The sequence below is a fragment of the Aspergillus novofumigatus genome (genome assembly GCF_002847465.1).
Source record: "Aspergillus novofumigatus IBT 16806 chromosome Unknown P174scaffold_6, whole genome shotgun sequence".
NCBI lineage: Eukaryota > Fungi > Ascomycota > Eurotiomycetes > Eurotiales > Aspergillaceae > Aspergillus > Aspergillus novofumigatus.
Window position 1 is genome coordinate 115,703 of NW_020194279.1, and position 12,242 is coordinate 127,944.

General features: G+C 48.4%; 6 protein-coding genes across 6 annotated transcripts; 2 read left to right on the forward strand and 4 right to left on the reverse strand.

The window, feature by feature from the left end:
- Positions 1–121: 121 nt before the first annotated feature.
- Positions 122–538, reverse strand: P174DRAFT_422534 (uncharacterized protein; the record flags this gene model as incomplete). The annotated part of the gene is made up of 1 exon (XM_024825055.1): positions 122–538. The coding sequence occupies one exon, from the start codon at positions 536–538 to the stop codon at positions 122–124; it is 417 nt and encodes a 138-aa protein (XP_024679954.1).
- A 3,139-nt stretch (positions 539–3,677) lies between these two features.
- Positions 3,678–4,487, forward strand: P174DRAFT_374367 (A4/G1 family peptidase; the record flags this gene model as incomplete). The annotated part of the gene is made up of 1 exon (XM_024822575.1): positions 3,678–4,487. The coding sequence occupies one exon, from the start codon at positions 3,678–3,680 to the stop codon at positions 4,485–4,487; it is 810 nt and encodes a 269-aa protein (XP_024679955.1).
- Positions 4,488–5,468: 981 nt separating this feature from the next.
- Positions 5,469–6,582, reverse strand: P174DRAFT_392559 (uncharacterized protein). Its single transcript, XM_024823560.1, has 2 exons — positions 6,338–6,582; positions 5,469–6,278 (listed from the first exon to the last, which is right to left on the reverse strand). The coding sequence occupies exons 1-2, from the start codon at positions 6,546–6,548 to the stop codon at positions 5,806–5,808; spliced, it is 684 nt and encodes a 227-aa protein (XP_024679956.1). The 5' UTR covers positions 6,549–6,582; the 3' UTR covers positions 5,469–5,805.
- Positions 6,583–7,415: 833 nt separating this feature from the next.
- P174DRAFT_422537 (uncharacterized protein) lies at positions 7,416–9,008 on the forward strand (the record flags this gene model as incomplete). The annotated part of the gene is made up of 1 exon (XM_024825056.1): positions 7,416–9,008. One exon carries the CDS (start codon positions 7,416–7,418, stop codon positions 9,006–9,008), a length of 1,593 nt encoding a protein of 530 aa, XP_024679957.1.
- P174DRAFT_452710 (putative metalloreductase Fre8) lies at positions 8,995–10,824 on the reverse strand. Its single transcript, XM_024829101.1, has 2 exons — positions 10,417–10,824; positions 8,995–10,357 (listed from the first exon to the last, which is right to left on the reverse strand). The coding sequence occupies exons 1-2, from the start codon at positions 10,778–10,780 to the stop codon at positions 9,036–9,038; spliced, it is 1,686 nt and encodes a 561-aa protein (XP_024679958.1). The 5' UTR covers positions 10,781–10,824; the 3' UTR covers positions 8,995–9,035.
- Positions 10,825–11,279: 455 nt separating this feature from the next.
- P174DRAFT_443392 (uncharacterized protein) lies at positions 11,280–11,812 on the reverse strand. Its single transcript, XM_024827812.1, has one exon. The coding sequence runs from the start codon at positions 11,711–11,713 to the stop codon at positions 11,438–11,440; it is 276 nt and encodes a 91-aa protein (XP_024679959.1). The 5' UTR covers positions 11,714–11,812; the 3' UTR covers positions 11,280–11,437.
- Positions 11,813–12,242: the final 430 nt, after the last annotated feature.

The following is a 12,242-nucleotide window of genomic DNA, read 5'->3' on the forward strand; positions in this document are numbered from 1 at the left end:
GGAGCGCAAATGTATGTCGGCGTTTGAAGTAGGGAATACTTGACAATCCAGCGTCGCTGCCCCATGCGCCGTTTAAGACTTTGCTCGATAGACATGAAGTTCAGGACGATGCATCGTCCTTTCAATCATCCATGGCCTCGAGACACGCATCCATCATCCGATCGATAGCTTCAGCGCGTTCCGACACAGTGATATACTCTCTCTCGGCAAGTTTACTCAAGGCGTCACCAACCCAGTGCTGACAGTTCCAGTCGAGGTCCAGCGGCCCGTTCTGGATTAATGTCTTTGCGACAGTCGACTGGATGGGTCCTGACCCGATTACTTCTGAGATATCGGCCACAGGCACGACTTTTGCGAGCGATCCCACAGCAGAAGGATCCTTGTTCTTGATTTGAGCATATTCAAACATTCCCTGCGTGCCTAGGATGTGCATGATGAAACTTTGATTGTCGGGCAGCTTCAGGTACAAAGCAGTGTGGCGGTATTCATGGTAGTCAAGAGGTTCGCCTTTATAGACGAGAACATAGAGTTTGAGCATTTGGAAGATGAAGGGAGCAGGTTCCAATGACTGTTGCTATATCATACCAGAAGACAGCTTCAAGTGTGTAGGGGGAAAATATCAACACGGCTGTGATGCTTTGCGACCCATCAAACTTACCTAAGCGCCTAAGGGCGGGGAGTCGCAGACTCTTCAACCAATCACACAACATTTCGTGGCAATGATGTTCAAGTTCCTTTCAAACTCTGATGTTCGACATCATTATATCCTAAGGTAGTATCTATTGGACATCACAAAGAGCTCTACTCTTTGATACTACTAAATCTACTCAGGGACCTCATTTATATGGAATATATGAGTAGACTGTGGTGATGGGACTTGACTTGACCTAACATCTCCGACCTCTAATATGTACTGAGGCCAATGAAATCGCCGAGAAGTTTATAAATATATATCGAAAATCTTTATCTTGCATAAACACAGACACTGCCCTGTAATTACTACCAATACACCAGAATCACTACTATGGCTTTGAAAAGCCCTCATCTGTCCGTGATCCTGTCTTTACATGACCTCCTAGGACTGCTGTCCTTGACCATTGTTCAAGCTCGCTGCATGCCAGAGTCAATATATTCGGGATGTCCCAATGCACCCAAGTCTCTCAGCCACCCAGAACATCAGCAGTCCGTCAGCAGCTTTCTAATTCACGGTCGCCAGTGTGGCTCAGTCTACCCTGACATGCCATCCCAGGCACTAGTCCAGGACGAGAAGGAGCCATTGGTGAAACATCAATTCTGGCTGGATGAGATGTTGCAGATGTAGGTTACCCAATCGATCGTCGATCATGCATCAGATGGGCGGATCATCCATTTCAACCCCCGAGATCGATAAAGATCTCATCTTTGGAGACATGGTCAATGATGATCATTCACATCGATGTTTGTAGATCATGTACTTAACGTGCCTGGCGACTTATCTCCGCTGCAGTCATAGGGAGGCCCAGGGGGGTATAATTGTCTAGGTGGAAGTATATAACTAGCAGCATGAGGCTTGTTGAATGCTGTCAGATATGCAACTGTTGTTAAGATACGCTAGGTGACCTAATAGACTATACAGAACATTCTTAGTCGGAAGAGACAAAGCTTGAATGAGGATAGACCCGAAAGATCAAGTCAATAGAGCTCTTGTCATTCCAGCTATTTCATCGGTCATTAGCGGAGCAGAAGACAACCTACCATTGTAATCATTGTTGGCTATACATTGGTTACAGTGGGGATCTTTGAGTGGAGCGATAGCTGCCATACAATAGGAAACAAACAAGGAATTGGAGTCATCAGTCTGTATCTCTCCTGTACAGTGGTTAATGGCTTATAAACACTACTTTCTCATTGCTAATGCCTAGAAAAACTTTATTAAGGTCAAGGCCCGAAGTAAGAAAAGATGTAATCAACGACAATGAGGACTGGATCTATCCCAAGACAAACGGGAATAATCTTTTGGCATGACTTTGTACCAGAACTGATACATTGTTTATGGGAGGGACAAGAGGTATTCTAGAGGGATCGATTCACTATTTGTTTGTCCTTGTACCCATCCTAGCCAGTGGATATTGTCCCTTATCTACTGGTATGGTGTACTTCTTGTCTTATACAGTCAGCACTTATCCTATCCAGAACAGAGAGCATATATGCCTCCAATAATGCTCAAGACTGCCTCAGTGATTGAAAGCGCAAACTCAAAATATCCGAGCAGAATGTAGAATACAACTCCTCAGACAGTCGTTGATTGCAAGGAACTCCGCACGATAAGCTTTGTTCCTCGCCTTTCTACGACAATCTGCAATGTCGCGGATATCCGGAGGAAGACACGGATAGACCGTTGATACAATACCTGCCATCAATGGTCGTTGATAAGACGACTGAGGTGAAGAGAGAATACCCCCGCTCGGTCATCCGGCGCCATCACTTGCATTATCTCTGCAGAAATTAATATCAAATTAATTTAAACTGATAGAGTACTCCCCCTTTTCCACCGGAACGTTACATCGACCCATCTGCCGCTGACAATAGCCTAATCTACTTAGTCTCTTGACCATACTCGCCTGGCTCACCCACGATGCTTATAATTCGCCAAGATGCTTGACCAAAGCTTGGTGTACCGCGCCATCCAGACGCCAACTCTCTTAGTCTCCGCCACAGTAGCATCTGACCACCTTTTTCTAGCCCCTTTGGATACTAGAGGCACGCCGCACCACTAACTCCGCAGTAACTTACTCGTGCAGTGTTGACCGTCCATCTTGACTGTCACTGGCATTCAGTATATTAATCCTCCTATCCGAGCACTCCGAGCACCGTCGGTGGTCCGTTTATCTACCGAAAAAGTGAAGTTGGCAGAACCATTGAACATTGCGCCATAGGCTGGCGATGAAGGACCGCACGGCAAGTATCTACACAGGGCCTTCAATCAGAGTCTTGGTCTCATTGGCGTGCACATACATCTCTACGTTGTAGCTTGGAGTTCTTGGCAATGCTTGACTCTTACGGCAATGATCGCCAAGTCATGGTGGACATGACCTGGTTCCAATGGCATGCCCCCAGGCCCACTGTTATCAATCCTCTAATGAATTTCGGGAGCGGCACACGTTCTGCATCCAGAGGCCAATCAAGTTTCTCAGAGAAGCGATATTCTGAGCTTATTAGGTCCAGATGCATCTAGTTCTTTGGTCTTCGGGCACTCTCGTCCGGCACTCCCATCGCGAGGCGAGAAGATCTCCTCTGCATTTGCTGAATTTGCACCTCCATCAACTTGGCGGGGACGGCGAAATGACAGTGCGGGTGCAATTCTCACGGAGAATATGCCAAATCCGACCACTAGATGTGAATCAAATGTTATTCTCCATCGGTCTCCGTTCCTTCTCCTCACCTCATGCTAGAGCGGAGACGCTTGGATCCTAATTGCTTAGTTCGAGAGTATCAAGCGAGAATGCATCTTGTGCAGGAGTCGTTTTACCACAGAGATAAGGAATGCGTGGTCCGGTGCTCAAGTATAAATTGAAGTTGAATTCCCTGTCCAAAATGTCCAGCATCTCAAGCAAGACTCGCAGGTTGTTGACTACCATCAAGCCTCAAGCTCATCCTCGACAGCAATACTCTCTTCCTCACAAATCATTGTCACCACCATGAAGTTCACTTCTGTCCTCGCCTCCGGCTTGCTCGCCACGGCTGCCATTGCTGCCCCCCTTACAGAACAGCGTCAAGCCCGCCATGCCCGTCGTATGGCCCGCAACTCCAACAGGTCGAGCCACCCTCCCTACAAGCCCGGCACCTCCGAGGTTATCAAGCTCAGCAATACCACTCAGGTCGAGTACAGCTCCAACTGGGCCGGTGCCGTCCTCATCGGCTCAGGCTACACGGCCGTGACCGGCGAGTTCGTCGTCCCTACACCCCGCGCCCCAAGCGGTGGCTCTTCCAACGAGCAGTACTGCGCCTCCGCCTGGGTCGGTATCGACGGTGACACCTGCAGCTCCGCCATTCTGCAAACCGGCGTCGACTTCTGCATCCAGGGTGGCTCCGTCTCCTTCGACGCCTGGTACGAGTGGTATCCCGACTACGCGTACGACTTCAGCGGCATCTCCATCTCCGCTGGCGACACGATCAGGGTCACCGTTGATGCGACCAGCAAGACCGCTGGCACGGCGACTGTCGAGAACGTGACCAAGGGCAAGACTGTCACTCACACCTTCACTGGTGGTGTGGACGGCAACCTGTGCGAGTACAATGCCGAGTGGATCGTCGAGGACTTTGAGTCCAACGGTTCTCTGGTGCCGTTTGCTAACTTCGGCACTGTCACCTTCACCGGTGCTCAGGCTACCCATGGCGGTTCCACTGTTGGGCCTTCTGGTGCCACTCTTATGGACATCCAGCAGAACGGCCAGGTTTTGACTTCGGTTTCTTCCTCCAGCAGCTCTGTCACTGTTAAGTATGTATAAGAGCTTGGCTCTGGGTGAGGTAGACACTCTGTGATAGTGATGAATGCAGATGTTTTGACGAGGGACGAGTCGGACGAGCAAGAGGGGACCGACGGGAAATGTGTTAGCCTAGGCAAACCTACTTAGTTTCTTCAGAATATCATCTTTTCTCTCCTGCTTCATACACATCTATCAGTAATGAGACGAATGGAATCTTCTATCGAAGAGCGGAACAGATCGTGACCTCTTCTGGAGACTCTCGTCCAATATTTCCGTAGACGATGCTTTCCTCCAACTCAGCCTGCTTGAGATGTTGTGACTTGCAGGCCACAATATACTACCGCACTTACTCTATCCTATCGAACAAGACCCTGCGCATAGTCAGATGACAAATTAATGCACACTTTTGTTTACTTCCATCTGTGGCCAATGATACCAGGACTAGTGTATCAACCTTGGCAATATTCAATGTAGGGCACATTTGTTCATGTTGTGAGGTATTGTTCCAGGATAATGCAATTTTAAAGTGCGGCACATGGGCCCCCATGAATAGGAAATTATCTAAAAGAGGGTTTGACTTCGGCAATCTTTCCGTCTTGGGACGTATCTTTCATATCTCCAATGCTTTCCTTTACTCTTGTCTGGTGGACTAGGATTTATTGTCGGATATGGGGTCTCTGGTCGGTATTCGAGGCCTTGGTCTTCTCAGGATGGAAGTGAACCGGACTCCATTGCTGACGATGACATTTCCGAAACATACGTTGGGGAATCAATGGACTCCGAAGAGGAGACTTGGGAAGAGGGTAGACATTATTAAAATCCTGAATACTACGCCTTTGCTGAAGCATTCAGATTGGCTGTCTCCATGCAAGGGAACCCTGAGCTAGAGCCAATGCCAAGTTCTACGGAAGAGTCTTCAGGGGGATTCTGGGACTGGTGTGTTGTGATGTGACTATGTAGGCTGACGGATTGAGCCTATTGAGTTAGGAGTGTGATTAATGTCTCATTATCATCTCTTCTTGTTTCTCTAAGAATGTCTCTAAGAATGATCCGTCCGACGGGTTCATAAACTATTAGTTTCCAACATGCAGGATCAAGATCCTGTCTGGTATGTATGTATCAGCTATAAATTAGGATACTTAGCCGTGCACATATCCTCTGCGTTTAATAGGACTTAGTCATCAATAATATTCGCCATGAGACGGAGTCTTTGAACAGAGCTCTGAAGACCCGACCTCCTGCGGTCTTTCGTCAACGATCGCTGTACATCACACCAGATATCATAACTGCATTTCGATCGTAATTCCGTCAGGGTATTCACTTGGCCATTGACTCTTCATTATTCATTCCTATCCATGAGTTCAGCTACGTCGCGCGTATGCGGTAGCTCTGAAGGCGGTCCATTACGACTGCGCACATAGGGGCCGCCCTTGTCGTCTGATACTACTGTGGCTGGCGGTACTTGTGTCCGCATTGCTCGTCTTGCTCTTCGTTCAAAGATCGCCCAAGCCAGTGTCATCAACGCGATGACTCCCAGCGGAACTCCCACTCCAGCTCCAATCGCAGTGTCATGACAAGATCGCGTCGCCGTATCTGTGGAAGAGGGTGCCGTTGTCGCTGATGATGACGAAACATTGCTCAAGAGTGCCACACCGGTTAGCGCGTGCCCCGTTGGGATCTGGAAGCTATCCATTCCTTCTGGACAGATGACATCGGTCCCGTTTGTGATAGGAGTGCCGCAGCAATATGTCGCTATACCGTTCTCGTAGGTGACATTAATTATGGAGCAACCTCCGTCCCGATTCATATCCTCTGTGAGATATATCGATCAGAACTGACTAGATCATGTGTTTGATGAGAGGTGTGCCTACTGCAATACTGCGGGCATCCATCGCCCCATTCTTTGTCTGTGCAGCTCCCTCGACCCGCCACGTAAGGTTGATGGGCAACGTTCAAACAAAGTCCGTTGGACATGCATATATCCCCGGAGGTGCAACATCCAGTTGCTTCATCGGAGGAGCAGGGAACGTCACTCGATGGATTACCATTAGGAAAATAACATTGGCGCGTTGGACTTGCCATGATGGCTGGCCATTAAGAACCCTATGGATTGAAAAGGATCGAGATTGGATTGACTGGCAGGTGGGTTGTGCGTCTTTTTTGTTCCTGGTCTCACCCCTGTCCGCTAGTAGAGGAGACCAACGGCGCGCGAGGCTGAGACTGGTTGGTGAGGCCATAACCCCTGCAGATGTGGTGGCTTATGCGGGCAAACCTCGGCGGTTATTGTTAATTGATTTCTACCACATCCAGTCAGGCGTAAGGAAGGCCCATTGGGGCTAGGATGTGACTGGCCCTAGGATTGGCAACTATCTCATATATATCATAGTGGCCTCTTGGTAATATTCCCCCTATGCAGAGTGAGTAGTAAGCGCTGCGTAAGAACACGGAAAAGCTGTTTACAATAGAATGTGGCCTTATGTCATATTCAATTAAACTATTGAGGCTTCAGCCGTACATTATCAGATCCTTCTGCCAAAGGATTTGTTCCCCATGGTTGGCGTGACTATAATCGTAGCTTGCTGGATATGCCATTTGCCCTAATTTATCTCCACCGTTTTATCGCTTTGCTACATTTCCTCTAATGGCTACGTTCTCATACGGATTACCTACTAGCGGTTGATCCTGGACACTTACATGTTGGTATTCGGTGGCTTTAACCAAATATCGAAAAGAAACGTTAAGGGAGGCATGAGCGTAAGGTTATATGGGGCCTCAGGCAGGAATGACGACGATGTGATGCTGACACTTCAAAATTTCTTCCTACCATTGTGACTAACTCACCTCAACTCTTCATTGCAAAGATTCAGTTAAGAGTTCCCGCGCTCTATCAAGTTCTTCAAAGCTCGTATCCGTTTCAGAGCCAGCACTGCCTAGAACGAAGTACCCGAAATGACTCAAATAAAGGAATTTGCGGCTAACCTTGCGAACTGTCGCCAACAGACGACGGGACAAGCGCCAGTTCTCCTTCTGTCGCCTGCAGAAGAGCTTCTCCGACAGCTACTTCTAGCCTGTCGAGACAGCATCGTCTCCAGCAAAAATGATATGATGAATCTGGACATGTGGTTCGTCGGTGGATGGGTTCGAGACAGACTTCTTGGTCGTCAATGCTCAGATATCGACGTGGCGCTGAGCTCCATGACTGGAATCCAGTTCGGCCACGCACTCGAGAATTATCTCCAGGGAGAGAAACATAAGTATATCGAGGAGGCAAGGCGCCGCGGAGTTCCCACTGTAATCTCAAAGCTGCACGAGATCAAAAAGAACTCAAAGAAATCCAAACACCTAGAGACAGGAAGTTTCCATAGTATTTTCGGCCTCTCAGTGGATTTCGTGAATCTCAGAAAGGAAACCTACAGCGAGGAGAGTAGGATTCCGCAAATGGAGTTTGGCAATCCGGAGGAGGATGCTCATCGTCGCGATGCTACAATCAACGCTCTGTTCTACAACCTCAAGACTGGAATAGTTGAAGATCACACTGAGCTTGGACTGCATGACCTGGCTGCTGGTGTCATCAGAACGCCATCAAGTCCCTTCGAAGTCTTTGATGATGACCCCCTCAGAATCCTCCGATTAATCCGGATCGCGACTCAGCTTGGTTTTCGGATTGAACGAGAGACAGTGCAAGCGATACGAAGTGCCGAGCAGCCGGAACAACTCTGCGCGAAGGTCAGCCGTGAGCGGGTAGAAACAGAGCTCATAAAGATTCTCAAAGACCCAAACACGCTTTCGGCTTTTCAATTGATCCATGAACTCCGTCTTTACAATGCAGTCTTTCTCCGCGGGTTGCGAGATAGTGAGAACGAGGACGCAAGCTGGGCTCTTCAGCAGTCGGGGTGGTATGGCCCATGGCACAGTGAATGGGCTCGCACCTTTGAAACTGTGGCTTTCCTGTTGAGCGGGGGATCAAAGCCACTTAGGGATATTCTGCTCCAGCCCGAGAAAATGGACAACGTCTGGCTGCTGACTGCTTTTGTGCCGATTGGATTCGGCTGTCTTGATGAGCTTGCAGAGCGAGAAGTACAAGTTCCGGGATTTGTATCTCTGTCAATGAGAAATTATCATCGCATCCGGCATTGCATGGGCGAGGCTACGGCAGATGGGTCTTTCCCCGGAAGACTACCTCGAGGTACACTCGGACTGTTGATTAGAATGTGCGGCAGTACTTGGAGATTACAAGTGCTGTACGCGCTCCTGAAAGATGATGTCCGTCAGATGAGGTACGGTAATGAAAAGCTGGCCTTGATTGAGAAATGGTCGAGGTTTGTGGAGCATATAATTGAACAAAAGTTGGAGGACGCACCTTACGTCAAGCCCATACTCAACGGCCATGAATTGATGGCGTTATTCAAGCTCAAAAGGGGCGGCCCATTCATGCAGGAAGCATTAGATGACCTCTTGGAATGGCAGTTTAACCATGAGAATGCTACGAAGGAGGAAGCGATGAAGTGGATGCTTACACAGAGGGAGAATTACCACGTCTGATCACAAACTCGCTCCTTCCATTTGGAATCACCACCCAAAGGCTTCAGTATGCCACCAAACCTCTCGTCCTTCCCGTACAAACCTGCCAATACTTTCCCGTAAGACCCTCTCCATCCCTGGTGGTCCACAGAAGAGCACTGCTACGCGCTCATCACACTCGCCGAGAACACCATCCACGATTTTGCCCAGGTCAGGGCGTCCCGTTTCCGCGGACGACCATACAACTGCTCTCTGCGCTTGTAACTCCTCTAGCTCGACACTCTCGTCCGGGGAAGGCTTTTGCCTGCGCATATGATAGGACTGAGTCAGGTATAGTTTGACGTTCTCATCTTGCGTCAAGGCCTGCCCATCCGCCAATCCCATCACCCACGAAGCCTCTTCCAGCGTCTTCATAGACCACACAAATGTAATCCTATCGTGTCCCTTGCCCTCCGCTTCAACTTGCTCCTTCAGATCGCGGTAGACCGGCAAAGCAAAAGTAGCGCCAACTCCACCTGCGACAACAAGTATGCGATCATACTTCCTTGCCAGCTTTGCGAACCGTGGGATATTCCCAAAAGGTCCGTAGATTTCGACCAGACTTGGCTTCTCCGCCGAATCTGCCAGGGCATCCAAGGCTCTAGACGTCGGACCATCTTGTACCCGCGCAACGAGGGTGATCTCATTCTTCTCCGAGACATTCGCGACAGTAAAAGGATTTCGGAGGAACATGTTCTGTATGAGCGGAGATTTAATCTTCATCGCTGTTTCCGCGTGCAAGGATAAGTAGACGTGTTGGCCCGGCGCTGCTCGGAATCTTTGTATTTTGGATGCAGGAATAGGGATCTGCATGCTGATGAGGTTCGTTCGGGGGATTCGCGAGATGGTCGCGTACGCGGTGATGGTGTCTAGTCGGTTGAGTAGAGATAGAAGCGCGACAGCCAGTGTCTCAATGATGTACCAGCGTAGAGACTTTGCGTGAAAGACGAGAAAGAGCAAAAGGAGGGACGCAAGAATCGAGTGTGTGATATAAAAGACCCGGTAGTTACGACAACGGACGGCCTCAATACTGGTGCTCATCATGGCGAAAAGGGACATGAATGCTGTGATGCCAAGGATGATGTTGAGCGAGGTGAGGTGCTCTTGCAGCGTTGCCGTTTGGATGAAGTAGTTCAGGTACAACGTCGCATGGACAACGATCAGAAGGAATATCAGTCTACCGGATATCCGGTGCCATGGTAGCAGTCTCTCATACGAAGTGTTAAAGAGCAACGCTAAAGGATTGTATCGAGATTTGACTGCTAGGACAAAATGTGTGGGTAGTTGCGCCACAGCCACTATGCCAAAGCGCTTTGTTACATGAAGATAGTCTGAATAGTGTTAGATTGTTTTTAGAAGCCTGGGTGACAGTTGATGGAATACAGCTCACCAGTCCCTGTCTGATTTATGCACAACGTTAGCGACCAAAAAGTCCATGCTGTCCCAGAAATCCAATGCTGCCTTGCACCCCAGCCGGGAGCGACTTCATCTCCGAGCCACCACACTATCGACCGCCATCGCCTCACAAGATTCCCGGGACTCGAAGTCCTTGACTCTGCTGGACGAGTAACTGCACTATATCCGTCTCTCCGAGTCGAACGGTGATAGACCCAATGCCCTAGCTGATACAGCCAAAAGCACAAAATCGGTATGAAGACGGACAGCTGAGAGTATAATCCGTATCGATCGAGAAGCTCTCGACGCTGTGACTTCTCCTCTGGACTGAGTTTGACTATGTGATAAGGCCAACCCATGGCTGGGTAGTCTTTACGCGTCGCAGCGATGAGGAAGGATGAGTTGATCATCCCTGTGGGGAATTGCCAAGTTATCAATCTGGATCCTCTTGCACCAACGGAGAATGGTAAAGCCGGTTGGAATGGCTGAGATGATTGGCTGGACTCTTGTTGTCTCCATGAGCAATCCAATCTCTGTACTTTGATTGGTCTAACTAGAACATGCAACCCGGGATCCACAGGAACGATAAATTATGATCTGATAAGCTCATTTAAAAGTATCAGACATGACTCATGAGACGAGGACTTGGTATTGATAAGGTATGTCATAATTCAGTGCATATTGAATGAGATATCAATCATCATACCCCAGAACCACCTGATGCCCGATTCTTCCACTCTCTAACATATGAAGACCACAAATCCAGCTCGTACCAGAGCAGCTGACTAGCATCAGATTATCGCAATAAAGTATGGGAATTGCAGCTACAGCACTCTTAGCTGAATGTTAATGAACAAACCATATTGAAAAAGCTCATTGGACTTATAACCTATAAGCGCCACTTGACAGAATAAAACTCAGTTTAAACCCTAATTAATACACTGCAATCCACCACCATATCAAGTCAGACATTCAGCCTATCATGACCCAGACGACTGGACAGTATCGTACCTGATTTACCGCCATTGTCCAGCATCTTCGACTCCCTTTGCAACTCGGTTCGCCCCATCTTCAACGCCCGTCCCGACACTTCCCAACGCATCCCCAACAGGCTTTCCTGCACTTCCGGTTGCACTTGTGATGGTGTCGCCGACTCCTCGAGCAGCTGCACCAGTCACTCCACCAACGGTGCGAGAGACTCCGCCGACAGTGTTTCCCAGAGTCGAGGTGACGAATTTCGCGGCGCCAGTGACGCCAGTGTCTTGGGAGGAGGAGAAGTTGTTGTTTGGCATGGTGATTTGCTTTGTGGTTGATGCGATTGTGGTTTTGTGATAGAGCTGATAATAAGCAGGTTTCAAAGTAATAGACAGAGAAGGTTTGTTTTCTCGTAGTTGTTGTGAACTTGTAGTGTCCTGATATCGGAGATGAGGTAGTTATATGTTGGCGAAGTACACAAATGACGTCATATCTTACATAGCACAATGGTAACAATGATGGATGTGGCGGTGTTATTCGTTTGGCTGTTGGAATATATTGCCTCAATATTAGTCTATATCTCTATTCGGGTACACAAGGTATTCAAAGATCTAGGTGGATAGTGTAGGAATGAAGATGGAGCTGTTGCAAAGAATCCCATGCAAAAGGCTGTGATGACAGTGGCTTAGAGTTTAGACTATGTAAATTATGCAGAGTTTCATAGAAGCTTCAAAAGATTAAGACATACTATCATACATTCGTCATTACTAAGGACTATGGTGCTTATGAATGAATCCAAATAAACGGTAATGGAGCAGACCAAGTTCTCCATAGATACCCCGCACA

Excerpts from the sequence above, each read along its gene's own strand:
- P174DRAFT_392559 (XM_024823560.1), bottom strand. The coding sequence starts at position 6,548 with ATGGCAAGTCCAACGCGCCAATGTTATTTTCCTAATGGTAATCCATCG. Across the intron at positions 6,279-6,337 it reads TGGATGCCCGCAGTATTGCA|AGGATATGAATCGGGACGGA; the intron begins GTAGGCACACCT and ends TATATCTCACAG.
- P174DRAFT_452710 (XM_024829101.1), bottom strand. The coding sequence starts at position 10,780 with ATGGGTTGGCCTTATCACATAGTCAAACTCAGTCCAGAGGAGAAGTCA. Across the intron at positions 10,358-10,416 it reads CATAAATCAGACAGGGACTG|ACTATCTTCATGTAACAAAG; the intron begins GTGAGCTGTATT and ends AACACTATTCAG.
- P174DRAFT_443392 (XM_024827812.1), bottom strand. The coding sequence starts at position 11,713 with ATGCCAAACAACAACTTCTCCTCCTCCCAAGACACTGGCGTCACTGGC.